Source organism: Syngnathus leptorhynchus, chromosome 9, assembly GCF_054491065.1.
Source record: "Syngnathus leptorhynchus isolate UIUO chromosome 9, UIUO_Slep, whole genome shotgun sequence".
Classification (NCBI taxonomy): Eukaryota; Metazoa; Chordata; class Actinopteri; order Syngnathiformes; family Syngnathidae; genus Syngnathus; species Syngnathus leptorhynchus.
In genome coordinates this window covers 13,238,191-13,256,876 of record NC_141203.1, presented here as the reverse complement: position 1 = coordinate 13,256,876, position 18,686 = coordinate 13,238,191, and the positions used below count along the sequence as shown (strand labels likewise).

The following is an 18,686-nucleotide window of genomic DNA, read 5'->3' as shown; positions in this document are numbered from 1 at the left end:
CAAAACTCTAGCTAGCCGACTACCCTTATGGGGGGGGCGGACTGACGGACGGACGGACACAGCTGCCTGGGACCCACACCCAGTGAGTGCTAGCAGTGCTTGTACACGTACCAATGACTGATGGCGTTTCTGGGGTGACGTCAATCACCACAGCCTCCACGGAGGACTGAAGCTGTTGTTGGACACTGGGGAGGTCAGTGAATTCAGGCACCGATAGCGCATATCGGGGGTCGTGGGCTATCTTCTGCAGCTCTCCGCTATCGGAGCTCCTGCTTCCGATGGCAAAGATCAGCACTCCCAGCTTTTTGAGAGCAGAAGCTGGCGCATCCACGCTGTCAAAAGACCTTCCGCCGCTCAGCAGGATTAGGACCTGCGGGGCGCCTTGGAGGCGTCTGCTGCCGGCAGAGGCTGTGAAGACATTGTCCCTCAAGTACTGGAGAGCTGCTCCGGTGTTGAGGGGTCTTCCGCCTCTGTGCCTCAGCCCTCTGACAATGTCAAGGATCTCGCCCTTTGTGGTGTATGTGTTCAGATAGAACTGGACAGCCGCATCTCTGCTGTACTGAACCAGGGAGACGCGATCTTTGTCGTCATCCAAACTCAGTGTCTCTACGACCCTTTGGACAAAGTCCCTCATAGCTGGGAACGAGTTTCTTGTGGCGTCAGAGCCGTCCAACAAGAAAACCACATCCCTTCCTCTCGGTCTTTCCGCTGCGGTAAACAAAACATAAGACGTATTAGGGTTACCCCAAAGACTACCACCCACCCGCAGATTGATTGGGCATTGGTCATCTCTTTGTGCATTTGAATAACAGTCAACTTGTCACGTGTTCTCTGGCTTGCTTACCGGTCACGGTCGGTGTCATGGGCGTGGCTCTGAGTACCCTGTTTATTACCGAGGCCAGCTGTTCTTGGACACCGGGGAGGTCAGTGAGCTCAGACACTGCTAGAGCGTGACTCGGGTCATGGGCTATCTTTTGCAGCTCGCTGCTGTCAGAGTTCTGTGTTCCAATGCTGATGGTAAAGACGCCCTGCTGTTTGAGAGCAGAGGCTGGCGCAGCAACGCTGTCAGAAGAGCGGCCGCCATTCAGCAGGATCAAGATCTGCGGAACACCTTGCGAGCGCCTGCTCCCTGAGGAGTTTGTAAAGACGTTGTCCCTGACATATTGGAGGGCGGCCCCAGTGTTGAGGGGTCGGCCTCCTCTGTGTCTGAGTCCCCTGAGCGCATTCACAACATCCTCTCTTGCGGTGTACGTGTTCAGATAGAAACTGGTCTCTGGATCTCTGCTGTACTGGACCACAGAGACACGGTCTTTGTTTACGCCCACATTGAGTTTCTCCACCAGTTGCTCGACAAAATTGCGCATGGCGGGGAAGCCGTTCCTTGTTCCGTCGGAACCGTCCAGAAGGAACACAATATCCTTTTTGGCTTCAGCTGAGAAAAGACGGGAGGACAAATGATAAAGAGAACCTTTGCAAAACTCTAGCTAGCCGACTACCCTTATGGGGGGGGCGGACTGACGGACGGACGGACACAGCTGCCTGGGACCCACACCCAGTGAGTGCTAGCAGTGCTTGTACACGTACCAATGACTGATGGCGTTTCTGGGGTGACGTCAATCACCACAGCCTCCACGGAGGACTGAAGCTGTTGTTGGACACTGGGGAGGTCAGTGAATTCAGGCACCGATAGCGCATATCGGGGGTCGTGGGCTATCTTCTGCAGCTCTCCGCTATCGGAGCTCCTGCTTCCGATGGCAAAGATCAGCACTCCCAGCTTTTTGAGAGCAGAAGCTGGCGCATCCACGCTGTCAAAAGACCTTCCGCCGCTCAGCAGGATTAGGACCTGCGGGGCGCCTTGGAGGCGTCTGCTGCCGGCAGAGGCTGTGAAGACATTGTCCCTCAAGTACTGGAGAGCTGCTCCGGTGTTGAGGGGTCTTCCGCCTCTGTGCCTCAGCCCTCTGACAATGTCAAGGATCTCGCCCTTTGTGGTGTATGTGTTCAGATAGAACTGGACAGCCGCATCTCTGCTGTACTGAACCAGGGAGACGCGATCTTTGTCGTCATCCAAACTCAGTGTCTCTACGACCCTTTGGACAAAGTCCCTCATAGCTGGGAACGAGTTTCTTGTGGCGTCAGAGCCGTCCAACAAGAAAACCACATCCCTTCCTCTCGGTCTTTCCGCTGCGGTAAACAAAACATAAGACGTATTAGGGTTACCCCAAAGACTACCACCCACCCGCAGATTGATTGGGCATTGGTCATCTCTTTGCGCATTTGAATAACAGTCAACTTGTCACGTGTTCTCTGGCTTGCTTACCGGTCACGGTCGGTGTCATGGGCGTGGCTCTGAGTACCCTGTTTATTACCGAGGCCAGCTGTTCTTGGACACCGGGGAGGTCAGTGAGCTCAGACACTGCTAGAGCGTGACTCGGGTCATGGGCTATCTTTTGCAGCTCGCTGCTGTCAGAGTTCTGTGTTCCAATGCTGATGGTAAAGACGCCCTGCTGTTTGAGAGCAGAGGCTGGCGCAGCAACGCTGTCAGAAGAGCGGCCGCCATTCAGCAGGATCAAGATCTGCGGAACACCTTGCGAGCGCCTGCTCCCTGAGGAGTTTGTAAAGACGTTGTCCCTGACATATTGGAGGGCGGCCCCAGTGTTGAGGGGTCGGCCTCCTCTGTGTCTGAGTCCCCTGAGCGCATTCACAACATCCTCTCTTGCGGTGTACGTGTTCAGATAGAAACTGGTCTCTGGATCTCTGCTGTACTGGACCACAGAGACACGGTCTTTGTTTACGCCCACATTGAGTTTCTCCACCAGTTGCTCGACAAAATTGCGCATGGCGGGGAAGCCGTTCCTTGTTCCGTCGGAACCGTCCAGAAGGAACACAATATCCTTTTTGGCTTCAGCTGAGAAAAGACGGGAGGACAAATGATAAAGAGAACCTTTGCAAAACTCTAGCTAGCCGACTACCCTTATGGGGGGGGCGGACTGACGGACGGACGGACACAGCTGCCTGGGACCCACACCCAGTGAGTGCTAGCAGTGCTTGTACACGTACCAATGACTGATGGCGTTTCTGGGGTGACGTCAATCACCACAGCCTCCACGGAGGACTGAAGCTGTTGTTGGACACTGGGGAGGTCAGTGAATTCAGGCACCGATAGCGCATATCGGGGGTCGTGGGCTATCTTCTGCAGCTCTCCGCTATCGGAGCTCCTGCTTCCGATGGCAAAGATCAGCACTCCCAGCTTTTTGAGAGCAGAAGCTGGCGCATCCACGCTGTCAAAAGACCTTCCGCCGCTCAGCAGGATTAGGACCTGCGGGGCGCCTTGGAGGCGTCTGCTGCCGGCAGAGGCTGTGAAGACATTGTCCCTCAAGTACTGGAGAGCTGCTCCGGTGTTGAGGGGTCTTCCGCCTCTGTGCCTCAGCCCTCTGACAATGTCAAGGATCTCGCCCTTTGTGGTGTATGTGTTCAGATAGAACTGGACAGCCGCATCTCTGCTGTACTGAACCAGGGAGACGCGATCTTTGTCGTCATCCAAACTCAGTGTCTCTACGACCCTTTGGACAAAGTCCCTCATAGCTGGGAACGAGTTTCTTGTGGCGTCAGAGCCGTCCAACAAGAAAACCATATCCCTTCCCAGCCTCTTTTCTGTAGTACACATAAAAAACACTCAGTGTTCATACTAAGTTAGAGTCATATCTTATAGTGTTTTGATGGTGTCTTACCGTTCTTTTTTATTGACATGGATGCAGCCCTTATCACTCTGCCCATTACAGAGGAGAACTGTTCTTGGACATTCTGTAAACTTTCAAAGTCAAGTACTGCTAAGGCATAGCTTGGGTCATGGGATATCTCCTGCAGCTCGTCCTTGTCAGAGCTCCGAGTTCCAATGCCGATTGTATAAATGCCTTGCAGTTTGAGAGCAGAGGCTGGCGCATCCACACTGTCAAAAGATCTTCTGCTAGTTATTAAAATTAAGATCTGTGGAACACCTTGTAGGCGCCTACTCCCTGAGGAGTTTGTAAAGACTTTGTCGCTAATGTATCGGAGAGCAGCCCCAGTGTTGAGGGGTCTGCCTCCTTTGTGTGTGAGCCCTCTGACTGCATCCACAACCTCTTCTTTTGTGGTATATGTGTTTAGATAGAAATTGGCCTCAGGATCTCTGCCGTACTGGACCACAGAGACACGGTCTTTGTTTTCACCTACATTGAGCTTTTCCACCACTTGCTCAACAAATTTGCGCATGGCGGGGAAGCCATTTCTTGTTCCATCAGAACCATCCAAGAGGAATACAATATCTTTTTTGGTGTCAGATACACCTAAGAAAATAATGGTAGACTTTACTGAAGTGATGATAAGTTTACATTTAGATAAAATACTGTCTCTCTTAATGTTATGGTCATAAAACTGAAATGATTTATGTTTTATTTAAATTGATTTAAAACGACACTCACCAAAACCAGGCTCAGTTATGCTTCTATGGGATAAAATTGCAGAGAGTAATTGTTGCGTTACAACGGGGAAATCGGATGGTGCTTGGATAAAATATGCAGTTTCAACATTTTGTGATATTTCCTGCATCTCTTTTTCATCCGCACCATTTATTCCAATGCTATAAAGGTCAATGCCAGCCTCTCTCAGGCCATTCAGCGGCTCTGCGACATTGTCGTCAGACTTTTTGCCACTTAAGACAATCATTGTTTGAGGTATTCCCTGCTGGGCTCTGCTTCCAGCTGATGCCGTGAACATGTAATTTCTTGCGTATTGAAGGGCTTCACCGGTGTTCACTGTGGACCCTCCTCTTAGTTTTACATTCCTAAGCTGAGTCATTAGATCATCTTTCTGGCCGTAAGAGTTTAAGACAAACTCTGCTGTGGGCACTGTGCTGTACTGAATTACAGCAACTTGTACATTGCTTGGCCCAATTTCTACTTGTTGAACAAAGTCTCTCACAAAGTCCAAAACGGGTCCTTCATTTGCTCGCATATCATCAGATCCAGCGAGTAGAAAAACAATATCAGCAGGACCACCAAGTTCTAATTGTGTAACTGTGGAGGTACCTGAAATTACACACAAATGCTGTTAAACAAATGTCGATTCATTCTCTCAAACGGTGCAGTTTCTTTCAAACAAACGCGAAAAAAAAATCGGTCTACAGCTTACCAACAGCAGGTGTATATCCAGTTGTATCATCAACATCTTTCATCATGGCTTTGACGGACTCATGAACACTTGGCAGATTTGTAAAGCTTGTGACGGAAAAATAATGCGAGGGTGTAAAGGAAATGTTTTGCATCTCCAATGTATCTGCATTGTTTGTTCCAATAGAGAACGTTCTTATTCCATTTTTCTTGAGTGATTGTGCTGGCCCTCTTACATCGTCCTTGGACCTGCCGCCACTAAAGACAAACAGATACTGAGGTACCAGAGATGCACGTCGGCCTCCGACCGAAGCTGCAAATACGTTGTCTCTGACAAACTCCAGCGCTTTGCCAAGATAGAGGGGTCTGCCGTACTTATGCCCCATGTTTCGGATGGAATTGAGCACATCCGTCTTAGACGAATAAGAATTCAAGTAGAAATTGACGGTGGAATTGCGGCTGAATTGAACGACGGCCATCTGGTCTCTGCCATCAAAGTTCAAGGTTTCTGCCATTTGCTCGATAAATTGTCGTATCGCTTCAAAATCGTTTCGTGAGTCATATGATCCATCGATCAGAAACACTACATCATTTTTCCTTGGTTCTGTAGTAGAGAGAAAAATTTAAAAGAAATCAGTTACCACGATCAATCATTGACAAGTTTATATTTTTTCATCTTGAATGATCCCTTTGAACCAAGAGAATTCTTTCGTAAAATCGAGAAAGAATTCCACACGGAACAGCTTACCAAAACTCTCCACTGGGGCTGATTGTTCTAAATGGTGGTCTGTCTCTTTAAGTAGCGACGACACGCTTTCTTTAGCAACAAGGAGTTCCTTGTAATCGCTCACAGAAAGTGCATATTTAGCATCGTGAGACATTGTTTGAAGTTCTAGGGTGTCGGCAGTAGCTGTTCCAATGGCAATTATTATCACACCGACGTCTTTCAGCATTCTGACGGGTGCTCTTATGTCATCGGCTGACCTTTCATTGCTCAGCACAAAAAGGATTTGTGGAACACCCTGAGGGAATCTACTACCTGCATCAGGCGTAAAAACACGCTCCCTCAAATACTGGAGGGCTGCGCCAATGTTGTTTGGTGAACCGCCTTTGTGAGTCAGATCTCTGATTGTGTTGACAATGGTGTCCGCCGAGGAAAACCGCCTCAAGTCAAAGTGAATCTGTGCTGTGTCACTGTACTGAACCACAGCCACCTGGTCGTTGTTTTCATCAATGTGAAGCTCTGCTACTACCCCTACCACAAAATCCTTAATATCTTGGAATCCTGGTTCAGACTTATCGGTTCCGTCAAGTAAAAATACAATGTCCCGTCTCATGGAATCTGTAACCACATAGGCAACAGAAATCAACAATACAGTTAGAGAGCTGGCCGGGTCTGTGCAGCAAAGCTACAGGGGGGAAAGGTAGGTAGCTAGATAGCTCGCAAGCGGGCTTGGTAGATGGCAGGTCTGGGAGGGAGGGAGCCAGGGAAGTAGCGAGGTGGGCAGACACAAAATCCAAAATAGAATTTGGCAGATATGATAGGGACGCAAGTCATTTGCTTACCTAATACAGTGGGAGGCTTTGTTACGGTCTGCCGAGGCACTCTTTTCACAAAAGAAACTAGCTGCTGATAGATTCTTCCAGTATCCTCAAATTGTCGCAGAGCAAAGGCATAGGATGGTACATGCGCAATCATTTGTAGCTCGAGTAGATCGGAATTTTTGGTTCCAACACAGAAGGTGACAACTTGGTCTTGTTTAAGAGCAGCCGCAGCGCTCGTGACCTCATCTTGAGATGCCCCTCCACTCAACAGAATCAATATCTGAGGCACACCTTGGTTGTGCCGGCTCCCGGAGGACTCTGAAAAGGTGTTGGTCCTCACATATTCAAGAGCTGCCCCAGTGTTAAGAGGCCCACCACCTTTGTGTTTCAACTGCTCGACAGTAGTAAGAACATCTTGTAAATCAGCATAGGTGTTGAAGCTAAAGTGCATCTGTGGATCGCTGCTATACTGAACCACGGAGACCTGGTCCCCGTTCTCACCCGCAGTGAGTGTTTCAACCACTTGTTTAATGAAACTTTTAATGGCTGGGAATCCACTCCGAGTTTCATCTGAACCATCCACCAGAAACACAATGTCTCTTTGTGGGGACTCTTGTTCCACTAAAAAAAAAAAAAAAAAAAAAAGGGGTGAAGCCATGTTAAGGATCAAAAATACATTTTAAAGAAACATCATTTACATGGTTTCTCGGCTTGGTCTGTAAGGATCATTCTTGAAAGACAAGTTACACGCTTGAAAACACAAAAGGCAAAGGGCATCCTGAAAGAGAAGACTGCCGTCGAATCCAGGTTGGATGTCAATGATCCGATAATCATTGGCTCAAGGAGGAGCTTCAGAACGTGAGACAATGTGGAGCCATCAAGAAAAGGCTCTCTAGAGAGAAAAAAGTAGGTGAGCCGTAGAAGGAAGAGGGTATCCAAGTTTCTCTGAACAAGTGGAGAAACTTTAAGCGATATGAAACGGACAAACGTTTCAGATATGGATGCAGTTTCATTGAAGCTCGAAAAAGATGCAAAAGTCTCAAAACAAAGCAGAACCAGAGTCAATTCTTACCTAGAGGAGGCTCAAGTGCTTTCCCCACCTGAACAAATGACACTATCTCTTGTTGGACAGACAAAAGTTCACCAAAAATAGGTAGATTAAAAATATATGCTGAAGAGGAGGCAATTTTCTCTAGCTCCTCTTGTTGAGCGTTTTTCATTCCAATAGCAAAAGACAGAACGCCAAGTTGATGGAGGCCAGCTGCAGCTCCCGAAACGTCATCGTCGGATTCGCCTCCGGTCAATAAAAACAGAATCTGAGGGACTCCCTGGACAATCCTGCTTCCGGAGTCAGCGTTGAAAATGAAATCCCGCAAAAAGTCAAGTGCAGCTCCAGTGTTCCTTGGCCTCCCTCCTTTATGACGAAGGCTTCTAACGGCATAGATGATGGCTCGTTTGGAATCGTGGGCTGCCAACTTGAAGTAAACGCTGGTGTCGTCGCTATACTGAAGGACGGCCACTCGGACCTTATCGTCGTCAATGTCCAGCTCTTCTACCATTCTTCTGATGAACTCCCGGATTGCCGGTAGTCCGTTTCTCGAGTCGTCTGAACCGTCGACAAGGAACACTATGTCCCTCTTAGTGCGGCCTGCGTCGTACGTATGAATACATAGGAAGACCATTCAAAGACGATGAATAAGCAGAGAATGAAAGATAGGCCCTAGTATGTCAAAGTATAACAAGAATCGTGGCGTGGGAAAAGAACACTACGATTGCACGGCTACGACATGGAAAACAGCCTCGGGTTTATCAAACCCAAAGAATGTCATACTGTTTCATGCAAAACACTTATCGAGAGAATTCAAGAAAAAGCAATTGTTAGGATGGGATTCTTACCTATTAAATCAGACGTGGATTCTGTGGGATCTTTGTTTGAGCTCAGTGCAGCAATGAGTTTAGATTGGATCGAGGGCAAGTTGGAAAGACGAGTGACCTTGTATATGAAACTTGGCTCAAAGGCAACCATTTCCAATTCAGAAAAATCGGAATCGCCCACTCCGATCCCCACAGACATAATTTCGTGGTCCTTAAGCGCGAGAGCTGGGCTCCTCGCGTCATCGGCCGATGGTACGGTAGTTAGAAGAATCAAAATCTGCGGCACTCCTTCCAGCCTCCTGCTGCCGGAGGAGGACGTAAAGACACTGTGTCTCACAAACTGCAGTGCAGCCCCGACATTAAGGCGTCTCCCACCACCACCGTGCCTCAAATTGTCAATGGCATTCATAACGTCGCTCTCGCGCTTGTGGGAGTTCAGATAAAAGTTGACATTGGGCTTTTCGGCAAACTGAACCACAGACACCCTGTCTTGGTTTTCACTGACATAGAGACTCTCCACTATGCTCTTAAGGAAGAGTTTGAGGTCTGAAAACCCATTTCTTGTGTTTTCAGAGCCATCCAGTAGGAAGACAATATCTCTTTTTACACCATGACCTTGTACTACAAATGAAAAAGATGAATGCAGATTTTCAGGGAACCCTTGAGCCAACGGTAGAAATTAAGGTTTTTCTTACCTTCCCGCAGGACGATGTCGAGCTCGGCTCTCGGAAGGGCCACGTAGGTATGGAGTCGTTGAGGCACGGTGTCGAGTTCGCTAAATTCCTTCACATTGAAGGCAAACGAAGGGTTGTGTGAAATCTCCTCGATCTGCTTTCGGTCAGCGTTTTTGACGCCTACGCCGAATGGCACAACGCCGTCGGTCTTCAGCACGCCGGCAGGCTCCTTCACATTGTCCCTGGATCGACTTCCGGTCAGAACGATCAGAAACTGCGGAACACCTTGCGCCCTACGGCTGCCGTAGCTCTCCGACAAGATATTGTCCCGCATGAACTTGAGAGCTGAGCCTGTGTTGAGACTACGTCCTCCGGCCAGTGTCATTTGACTGACGGCTTGCACAACCTCCTCTTTGGTCTGATAGGTGTTCAGATAGAAGGTCGGTGTTGGCCTCTCGCTGTGCTGAACCACCGCTACTCGCACCTTGTCACCAATGTCAAGCGGTTCAATGACTTTAAGGATAAAATCCCGGACGTAAGCAAAGTCTGACCGAACAGAGTCGGTACCATCAATAAGGAAGGCGACGTCCCTTTCAGATCCAATCACGGCTGTGGGAAAAAGTCATAGAAAATAACATTAAATTGAAAAAGGAAGTATTTACAGTAATTATCTGCCGTATTGCAGATGTTATAATGTCTATAATGTGTTTAACAAGTTCAAATGTGTCAGACAAAAATAAACCCTCACCAACTTCTTCAGTGGTTGTTGTCAAGTCCGTGTCTCCAACCACCGTGATTAATTTTGGCATGATTTGTTCAGCCATAGCTGGCAAATAAGCAAAATTAGCCTCATGGTAAGCCAAGTCTGGAACAAAGGCCACCGTTTGCAGCACAGCCTGGTCTGCTTGCCCTGAACTGACCACAAAGGTCAGAACACCTTCGAGAGCCAGATTATCAGCAACACTCTTTATCGCATCCTGGGTGGGACCACCTGTGATTAGAACCAACACCTGCTGGACTCCTTGCCTCTTGCGTGAGCCCGCCCTCGTACTAAACATGTTACGGAGGGCATACTCCATGGCGGCGCCCGTATTCAAAACGGAGCCTCCGGTCAATCTGAGTTGTGAGATCCGGTCCACGACAGTTTGCCTGTCGCTCAGGGTGTTGAGATAAAACTCAATTTTGGGCTGCTCGGCAAACTGCATGAGGCCAATTTGGACTCTCTCAGGGTTCACTTCCAGTTGATTGACCACATTAATCATAAAGTCTCGCACATAGGGAAAGTTATTGCTGCCGATGTAGTTGGAGCCATCCACGAGGAAGACGATGTCTCTGCTCACTTTTTGGGTCTGCACCGTTGTTATCTCCACCACTGAGGTAAAGCAAAAATACCACAAATAATGCAGATTAAAGCAATGTTCAATGGATGAAAAACATGCATGTTTTTGGAGAACAAAGCCGTACCTGGCTCAGTGGGTACTTCAGTCACCACGACGCCAGCGAGAGTGGAAAGCGGGTCAAGGATTATCTTGGGGCTGCGGAGTAGCATGCGGAAGTCCCTCATTATGAACAAGACACTCTCGTCAAAGGCAATCTCCTTCAGCTCTTGCTCGTCGGCCGCCTTGGAACCTGCGGCCATGGTCAGTACGCCCATTCGCTGCAGAGCCCTGGCCGGCCCGATGGCTTCGTCGGTGGACTTTTTTGATGTCATCAAGAGCACCAGCTGCGGGACGCCTTGTTGAAGACGACTGCCCTTGTCAGGCCGCAGCATGTTGGTCCTCACAAAGTCCAAGGCGGCTCCGATGTTGACTGATTGGCCCTGCCTGGGTTTGATTCGACCCAAAGCGGCCATGAGCTCATCCCTGGTTCCATAGGAGTTGAGATCGATCTCCAGTCGGGGGCTATTGCTGAACTGAGCCACACCCACTTGCACGCCGTCTGGGCCGATGGGCATGGTGTCGACGAACCTCCGGATGAACTCGCGTACGGAGTTGATAATGGTGGCGCCCATTGTGCTGTCAAGGAGGAAAATGATGTCTCTTGGTCCAACGGCCACAACTAAAGAAGAGAGAGCGTAGATTAACAGGAAGCACCAAATTAACAACTGTCGATAAATACTACAAAATTGCTAATTCCTTGCTAAATCATTAACCCGTTGCATTCATAAAAAAATACATATATATAAACATCTAAATATACAAACAAAAAGTGTACATATATATATATATATATATATATATATATATATATATATATATATATATATATATATATATATATATATAAAATATGACTTCACTGGTTCTTTTATCACAACTGTACTTCCACAAGCCGAAACATGTCAGGTAATGCAACCTAAAATATCTTGTTTGTGATAAAAGAACCAGTGAGGTGATTGACAAGTGAAAACAAAATGAATTTAGTACAACTGTTTAGGTATACAAAAATATAATGGCCACCAAGTAATTGAAGGTTTAAGTCAATGAACTGCCTTAATTTAAGAGCAGAGGTGATGATCAAAATCATTTTTTTTAACCTTAACCCTGATATTATTAATAGTTATGCCAGATCAAGAGTATGATTCTGACCACCACCTACTGTACGATGGATTCCCCAGTTGCCCTGAAATGAACAGCAAAGATAACTGCCAAACATTTTATGCTGTCAAATACTTGTGGCTGTAGAACATCTTCAACCCAAATGATATTTGTAATGCTATAATGTCATTTTTGTTGCTATCCGTGAATTTAGAAGTTTACAGTTTTACAAGAAATAACAGGATAAAAACATGAGTATATGGACCATTGGGTGCCCCCTTAAACCCACAATGACAGAAAGGTGACCTACCTTCTGTGAACTCATTCTGTATTATAATGGTGCGCTGGATCACACCCTGAACAAACGGCATCAGCTGGTCAACCACCATGCTCGCCACGGTTCTGAAATCAGGGGCCGACAGGACAAACGACCTATCGGTTGCGACCGCTTCCAAATCTGCAGTGGCGGTGTTACCGATGGCCACGCCAAACGTGACCACTCCGGCCCGCTTAAGGGACCGGTCGCCGGCGCCGGTATCGTCAGTGGATGGGCCAGCACTGATAACCACCACCATCTGGGGAACGCCCTCCTCTGCCCTGCCCCCTGCCGATTGGCTCAAAAGGCTCTGGGCCACTTCCTCCAAGGCCAGGCCCAGGTTAGATTGGGGACTCCCTGAGTATGTAAGTTCCTTCACAGCCTCCAGGACGGATGCTTTGCTCTCATAGCTACTGAGATGGAACTTAATCTCTGGGTTGGCGTGGTACAGGGCCAAGGCCACCCGAACGGCCTCCCTGCCCACATCGAGGCGCTCAATGATTCTCAATGCCAATTCACGCACGTATGGAAAGTTTGCTGCTCCAACGTTCTGCGATCCATCAATTAAGAGTACAAGGTCTGCGGAATCTTGCGCTTTAAGGGGGGAGAGAGAGAGAGAAACAGAACAAAATGGAACTTGTGAAAGGGTTAACGGTGAAAAGGTGAGAAAAAAAGATCTTGGGTGACAAGTCAGTGCAAACAAATCATTGCAAAAACATCATGCTGCATGTCGGCTGAACCGAGGAGATTTGCCCGAGTGCTTTGAATTGTTTCTGGTTGGACTCGAATAGTTCACAATGTAGTTTGGAATGAGGTGCTTGCTTTCACAATGATGGAACGTGGAGCTTTCCATGGTTACCCACAATGGTGTGGAGTTCGTCATAGAATCTTGCATTGTGAAAACAAAGGTTCCCACTTAAATGTAATGTTGCTCTGGTCTTATATTTATCTTTCTCATCTTTACAACCTAGTGGCGACTTCACTGTTCCGATACTTTTGGAGGTGAGTGCATATCAAATCAATTGGGTGTTGATGATGGGATTGAAAATGTATACAAACTCCTTGGTGTCAGCCACCCATGCAGACTCGTGTTATGGACCTTAGATAAACGTGACCAGTAATGACCCGCTGGCTCATCCTTTTGCTTGCAGAAGTTTGTACCAAGTCAGATTGGTGTTGTAATATTTCACAACGATCCCAAAAACAAACACTTGACTTGTTTTCAGTACTTGTTCAGCAGGATGAGGATGGAGCCCAGGCAGATGGATTCATTACTGTCTCAGATACACAACGTTACACTTTTTTTAAACAAACAAACAAACAAACAAAATACATGGACACATTGGGATGGAAAAGATTGTCAAGACACATCAGCAAGTGATTGTGAGAGGTTAGCAATTGTTGGTGTTGGTGGAAGTTGTGACACGTGTTGTGCTGTTATGGTACTAGGAGACATTTTGTCAGCTCTTAACCCTCCTCTTCACTTTGGAATCACTTTGAGCCCATCTCAAGTCTTGAATCAGAGTCACTACATTTTTCCTATTCTAATCAGGTAACGAACACCTTGGTATATTTTCAATGTCAGACGAGGGGGCAAAATATCTGAAATAATTTTGGGAATATTTAGGCAGTCAACAACTGCCATGCAAAGTTGAATTTGACAAAAATTATTGGAGGCAACAGGAGGGTTAATTTTACAATGTTAATTAGCAGGTGATGTATGGTATGATGTATGTATATGTACGTTATACAAAATTTCATTCAGAGTTGCAATCATATAGTAACTTGCATCTTTCGAACCCGAAGGACCAAACTATGAACAATTCAGTGCGTTCGGTTAGACCACGAATTGTTGTGTGTAGACCTACGGCATGCATCTGAGGTGATTTTCTTAATGTGCATATAACGAGTGATGTTAATTATGTGCATGATATAGAAGGTTACTGTATTCTAAAGAGAATTCGATTGTGTTAATGATAGAAAAAAAAAAGTCAGCCGCATGTGCAGCGGAGTCCATCCGGCACATGCGGTCACATTAGTATGGTAGTGGACGACCGTCCCATTTCATTACCTGTCCCTCCTCCGACGCCGGGGGCTTCGTTTGGCATCGACTGCGCCACGGCGTCGCAAAACCCCGCCACTAAGTCTCGGCTCAAATCTCGCAAGGCCACAAAAGAGTCGACGCTGAACACGTGCGTTTGACGAGGCCGGCTAGCAATCTCCCTGAGCTCCCAGTCCACGGCGTCCTGAACCCCGACCGCAAACACTTCCACGCCGGCCATCCGCAGCACTCGCGCCGGTTCGGCCACGTCGTCCTGCGAGCGGCCGTCCGTTAGCACCAGCACCACCTGCGCCGCTCCTTCGCTAGCTCGGCTGCCGGAAGCGGTGTTCAAATGGCTGCGGATCAGGAAGTCCAAGCCCAGGCCGGTCCGGGTGCCCCCGCCGTGATACGACATAGCCGCGACGTGCGCCAGGACTCCCCCCGTCGTCGGATAGCTCTTGAGGTGGAACTCGGTTTGCGGCTCGGTGTTGTACTGCACCAAAGCGAATTTGAACCTCCCCCCTCCGACCTGGTCCAACGCTCGTATCGTACTGTACAGAAAATGTCTGACGTGCTCAAAGTTCTCCTTTCCCATACTCCACGACGAATCCACGAGAAAGTATACATCAGCTGCCAAACCGCGGGCACAATCTTCAAAAAGAAGAAAAGTTGCTATTTGGATGCCATGTTAAAGGCCAATTGAACACTTTTATGTGCTAACGTTAGCATTCTTAGCTTTTGGTGGGTCAACCTGACTGCTAAATTTCATCAAGCTAATTGGAGTTGGGTTTCTTATGGGCCTCATCATTGTTGAGAATCACCTGTAAAAGTGAACTCTTGTCAACTTACCATCCTGCGCTTGGAGTTTTGGAAGAAATCCTGCAAGCAGGACCCCCACAAGGGCGCAGAGCGGTATCAGCCGATGCCGTGTCATCTTCACGAGAAAAACAGGAAAGAAAATGAGGCCAAGTTAGTCCACACGGGTGAAACCCAAGTCTGAAACTCACAATGCAGCAATGAAAGGGCCATCGGAGACTTTTTTTTGGGGGGGGGAGGGTTTGAATGGCAAATGACTGCCAAGGACATCTGAAATCCAACAATTTCCCCCAAAATTATTTCTGAGAACAATTTGGGAAAATACCAAAAAGGAATTTGTCATCGGCATTCACACCAATAGACAATTTTGAGTTGACTCGCCATGTTTTTATTGATTGATTGATTTGTAAATTTAGAATGCTATGCAGGCACTGGGAGAACAAGCAAGCTCCACACAGAGACGCTCCAACCGCACAAAGCGGAACCTTCGCGCTGTGAGGCAACAATGCTGACCACTTTTCGACTGTGCTGGCCCACAAAAATACATGTTTGCAAAAATAGCACTCTGCGTGTGTGTATGTGTTTGTATATGCACGCGTGCGTGTATGTGTGGACAACACGGCGTAAGTCATCTTATGCAACACGCTGACAAGGACATATTTAAGATGTTTAAGCAGGCCAATAGGCGCTCGTAGGGCGACATTCTCCAGGCTGCTATGAATGCCAAGGTGGGACTGCAAATTGAACGCAGTAGACTGCACACGCACTTAATAGAAACAAAATGTTCTTCAAGCTGCGAACGATGATAAACGGGCCCTGGAAACCAGCCCAGGAATGCGCCCAGAACCAAAATGGCCGACTGGCTTGGATTTCAAATACGTATAGGTCCTTGAGACCTTTTTTCTACGTCCTGAATTTTCTGTTGATAGCTGAAAGCGGTGTGAAGTGCTTTTTTTTGGGGGGGGGGGGGATGACATAACATGCGCTTTGCTGCAGCTGTTGTGAAGTACGACATATAATTGAGAATTTTGTATTTGCCTTAGATTTCAGGCTTGCTTGAGACTTTTTTTTTAAACAGAAGCTATTCCGTTATTTGTCCCACTTTGCCCAATTTCCTGTCCCGGTAGCCACGTCCACCAAATTCCAAATGTGTATATACCCACACATAAAAGTGTTTTGGCAAGTCGAAGCTCGCCTTGTTTGGTGCAAAAGTAAACCCCAAGCAACAATAATTCCAAGGGCGCTTTTGCGCTGGCCTTAGAAGGCAGAACTACTTCCTTAGAAGCATTTGACACACCAGAGATTTATTCCATTCATTAAAAATAAACGCTCTTCCTTCCTGAGACTTTTTCTCCACGGAATTCGCTCCAGAGCCATCTTGATACATTTGACCGATAAACCCGAAATTTGGTGGACGCATCTTTCCGAATAGGTTTGACTCCACATTGCCATCTGCTGGGCACGAAGCAATTCCGGAATTGTAGAGCCTCCCAGCTGGAGGATGTGACTCGCACAGGAGAGGCGGTTCCATGATAAAGTTACAAGCTCGGGGAAGTATGTGTGTGTGGGGGGGAGTTTTCCACACAGCTGCTTTGTGTTAATGCGTCTGACACGGAGCAGATGTGCGCCGGCCGGATGACGGTGCCCATCGCGGGCCCATCGCCGACCCGTCACCTTGGCGTGACAGTCGCCACCGAGAGTTCGATTTTCAAGTTGCATTCCTTCAAACACTCGAACCGCCGGCTGTTGATTTACACCCTTTGCAATTACAGATAGCTGCTGCCATAAATAATAGAGAAGCTTTCAGAACCTTCCAAGTTTCCAAACATCTGCACCGCATCATGGAGGGGAAAAAAAAAAAAAAGGCGAGTGCGCATGAGAGAGTGGAATAGCTATTAAACATGCTGATTTATAGTCTATTTCTTCAAAACCTTTGTTAGGAGTTCTCTCTGCCAGAAACAATACGAGCATCCAACAGGAGGGGCGGTGCCACTAAATGATGTGAACACAAATCAAGAGCGAGCACCTAGTTAAGTGGGCCCACAATCTCCAGTTTACAGCAAAAGACAAGGCTAATAACTTTTTGGGCTTGTTGTAATGCCATCTAGATTTGTTGAAATAAAACTAGAGGCAAATCGACAACTCATCGTGCATTAACATCATCTTTAATGAATCGATTAATCGTTCAAAGGCATCGTTTGACAAAATCGTGACTTTGTCCATCCAGGTGAATGGAAACGGGAGATTGTCAGATCACACCTGGTGTCACAAGCCGCCCCCTCAACCCCCCCCCCCCCCCCTTCACTTGGTCCTTCTCTTCTTTCTCCTCGAAACATGACTCATCTGGCTAGTTGTGTGGAAAAAAAATACTGTCCTGACACTTTTCCATTCTCTCGCTCACTTGTTGAGGAAGAGCGAGCGAGCGAGCGAGCGAGCGAGGAGGGTGTGGTTTTGGTCTACTGCTGCAGTGGAAACATCTCGCCTATCCAAAAAGACTCCTTAGCTATGCAAGTGCAGGCAGTCCAAATCTTCTTGAGCTCCAGAAAAGCCAGAGCAACTTCAGCAACTGACATTTGAAGTCCATAAGTTGAATTTGTACTGTTTCATTGAAAAGCTCCATCTGAAATTGTACCATTTGAATGTACGAGTTTAGAAAAGAAGTCCAATAAACTTAAAACTATAATTACGAAACATACATTTTCGCTGAACTGAGATTTGATTCTCACTGAGTAATTGTAATCTAAATGTTTATTTTTTTATCATTATAATGTAAGAAAATCCATTTAATCTGTATATCTATTTAATTTAACCCCAAATTTTCAAAACAGTAGAATAAAGATCTTCTGAAATATTTTTTACAAGATTTTTCCTAGATTCTATACATGATTTATATGAGCCACTGTTAATTATTATCATGGGATGGGAAAAAAAGAATGCTGCAGAACAAATGAATTTCTGCGTAATTTTTGTTTGCATCGATTTCTGGATTTTGAATTTGAGCCATTCCAGGAAGGCCCAGGTAGACGCCAAACCATTGGCACCGGTGGCAGCATGTGCCCAACGTCACCTTTTGCATTGCAGCTCACCTTTTGCCCCTCACTAAGCCAAAGCGACCAGCCTGCCATTAAAGCTCGCCATCTACACGTGCACGTCATGCCCGCAGCTCAGATCCAAAAGCAGAGGTCGCAAAGCTTACCCTGAGTTGATGCGGCGGTCGCTCCACACTCGACTTTCTTCTTAAGTGGAAGGAAAAAGAGAAATGTATCAGTTGTAGATGTCAGTAAGAAGACTCGTGGTCATTATCCTCTTGATGAGATCCCAAAGGGTAGGGGAAGGGGTTCAGGACAGAACGGAACGGGAAGGCAGGAAGGCGAGCACCCTCTCGGTCTCGACCCAGAGGAGCTGTGGCGCCGAGTTCACGGCTGAGATGGGACAAATTTCCAAAGTCTTGGAATTCTGCCGCCTCGCTCGATTCCTCCCTCCCACTTCCTTGTCTGTGAAGGAAAAGGAGGAAGGAGGGGATGGAGTGGGGACTAAATGAAAAGCAGACACATACTGCTGCCCTCTTTGGTGTGCTTCTGGAGGCACTGACATGATGTGACAGATTTCGCTTGTCATCTCCAGCAACTCCAGACGAATGTGCTACAAAAGCTTCACTTTGAGCCTTCCCTTTCAGACGCACCTCTCAACCTTTTTGGGGTTGCTTTGATAAATAAATGACATTTTCAGGCCGACAAT

The 18,686-nt window shown here is 47.3% G+C and overlaps 2 protein-coding genes across 5 annotated transcripts in view; one reads left to right on the top strand and one right to left on the bottom strand.

Moving 5' to 3' along the window:
* col6a3 (collagen, type VI, alpha 3) overlaps positions 1–18,459 on the bottom strand; it is a 39,276-nt gene extending 20,817 nt beyond the window's left edge. The window contains exons 1-18 of the mRNA XM_085919820.1: positions 18,145–18,459; positions 14,982–15,066; positions 12,086–12,685; positions 10,703–11,296; positions 9,987–10,610; positions 9,260–9,847; positions 8,586–9,185; positions 7,762–8,337; positions 6,711–7,310; positions 5,893–6,486; positions 5,167–5,748; positions 4,458–5,063; positions 3,729–4,322; positions 3,058–3,651; positions 2,318–2,905; positions 1,585–2,181; positions 845–1,432; positions 112–708 (exon numbers count right to left, since the gene is read on the bottom strand). Of these exons, the coding sequence (XP_085775946.1) occupies positions 112–708; positions 845–1,432; positions 1,585–2,181; positions 2,318–2,905; positions 3,058–3,651; positions 3,729–4,322; positions 4,458–5,063; positions 5,167–5,748; positions 5,893–6,486; positions 6,711–7,310; positions 7,762–8,337; positions 8,586–9,185; positions 9,260–9,847; positions 9,987–10,610; positions 10,703–11,296; positions 12,086–12,685; positions 14,982–15,066 (9,607 nt within the window). The 5' untranslated portion in view covers positions 18,145–18,459. The remainder of the gene's footprint in view (positions 1–111; positions 709–844; positions 1,433–1,584; positions 2,182–2,317; positions 2,906–3,057; positions 3,652–3,728; positions 4,323–4,457; positions 5,064–5,166; positions 5,749–5,892; positions 6,487–6,710; positions 7,311–7,761; positions 8,338–8,585; positions 9,186–9,259; positions 9,848–9,986; positions 10,611–10,702; positions 11,297–12,085; positions 12,686–14,981; positions 15,067–18,144) is intronic.
* mlphb (melanophilin b) overlaps positions 1–18,686 on the top strand; it is a 58,726-nt gene that overhangs the window by 24,578 nt on the left and 15,462 nt on the right. The gene's annotated exons all lie outside the window — the stretch shown is intronic.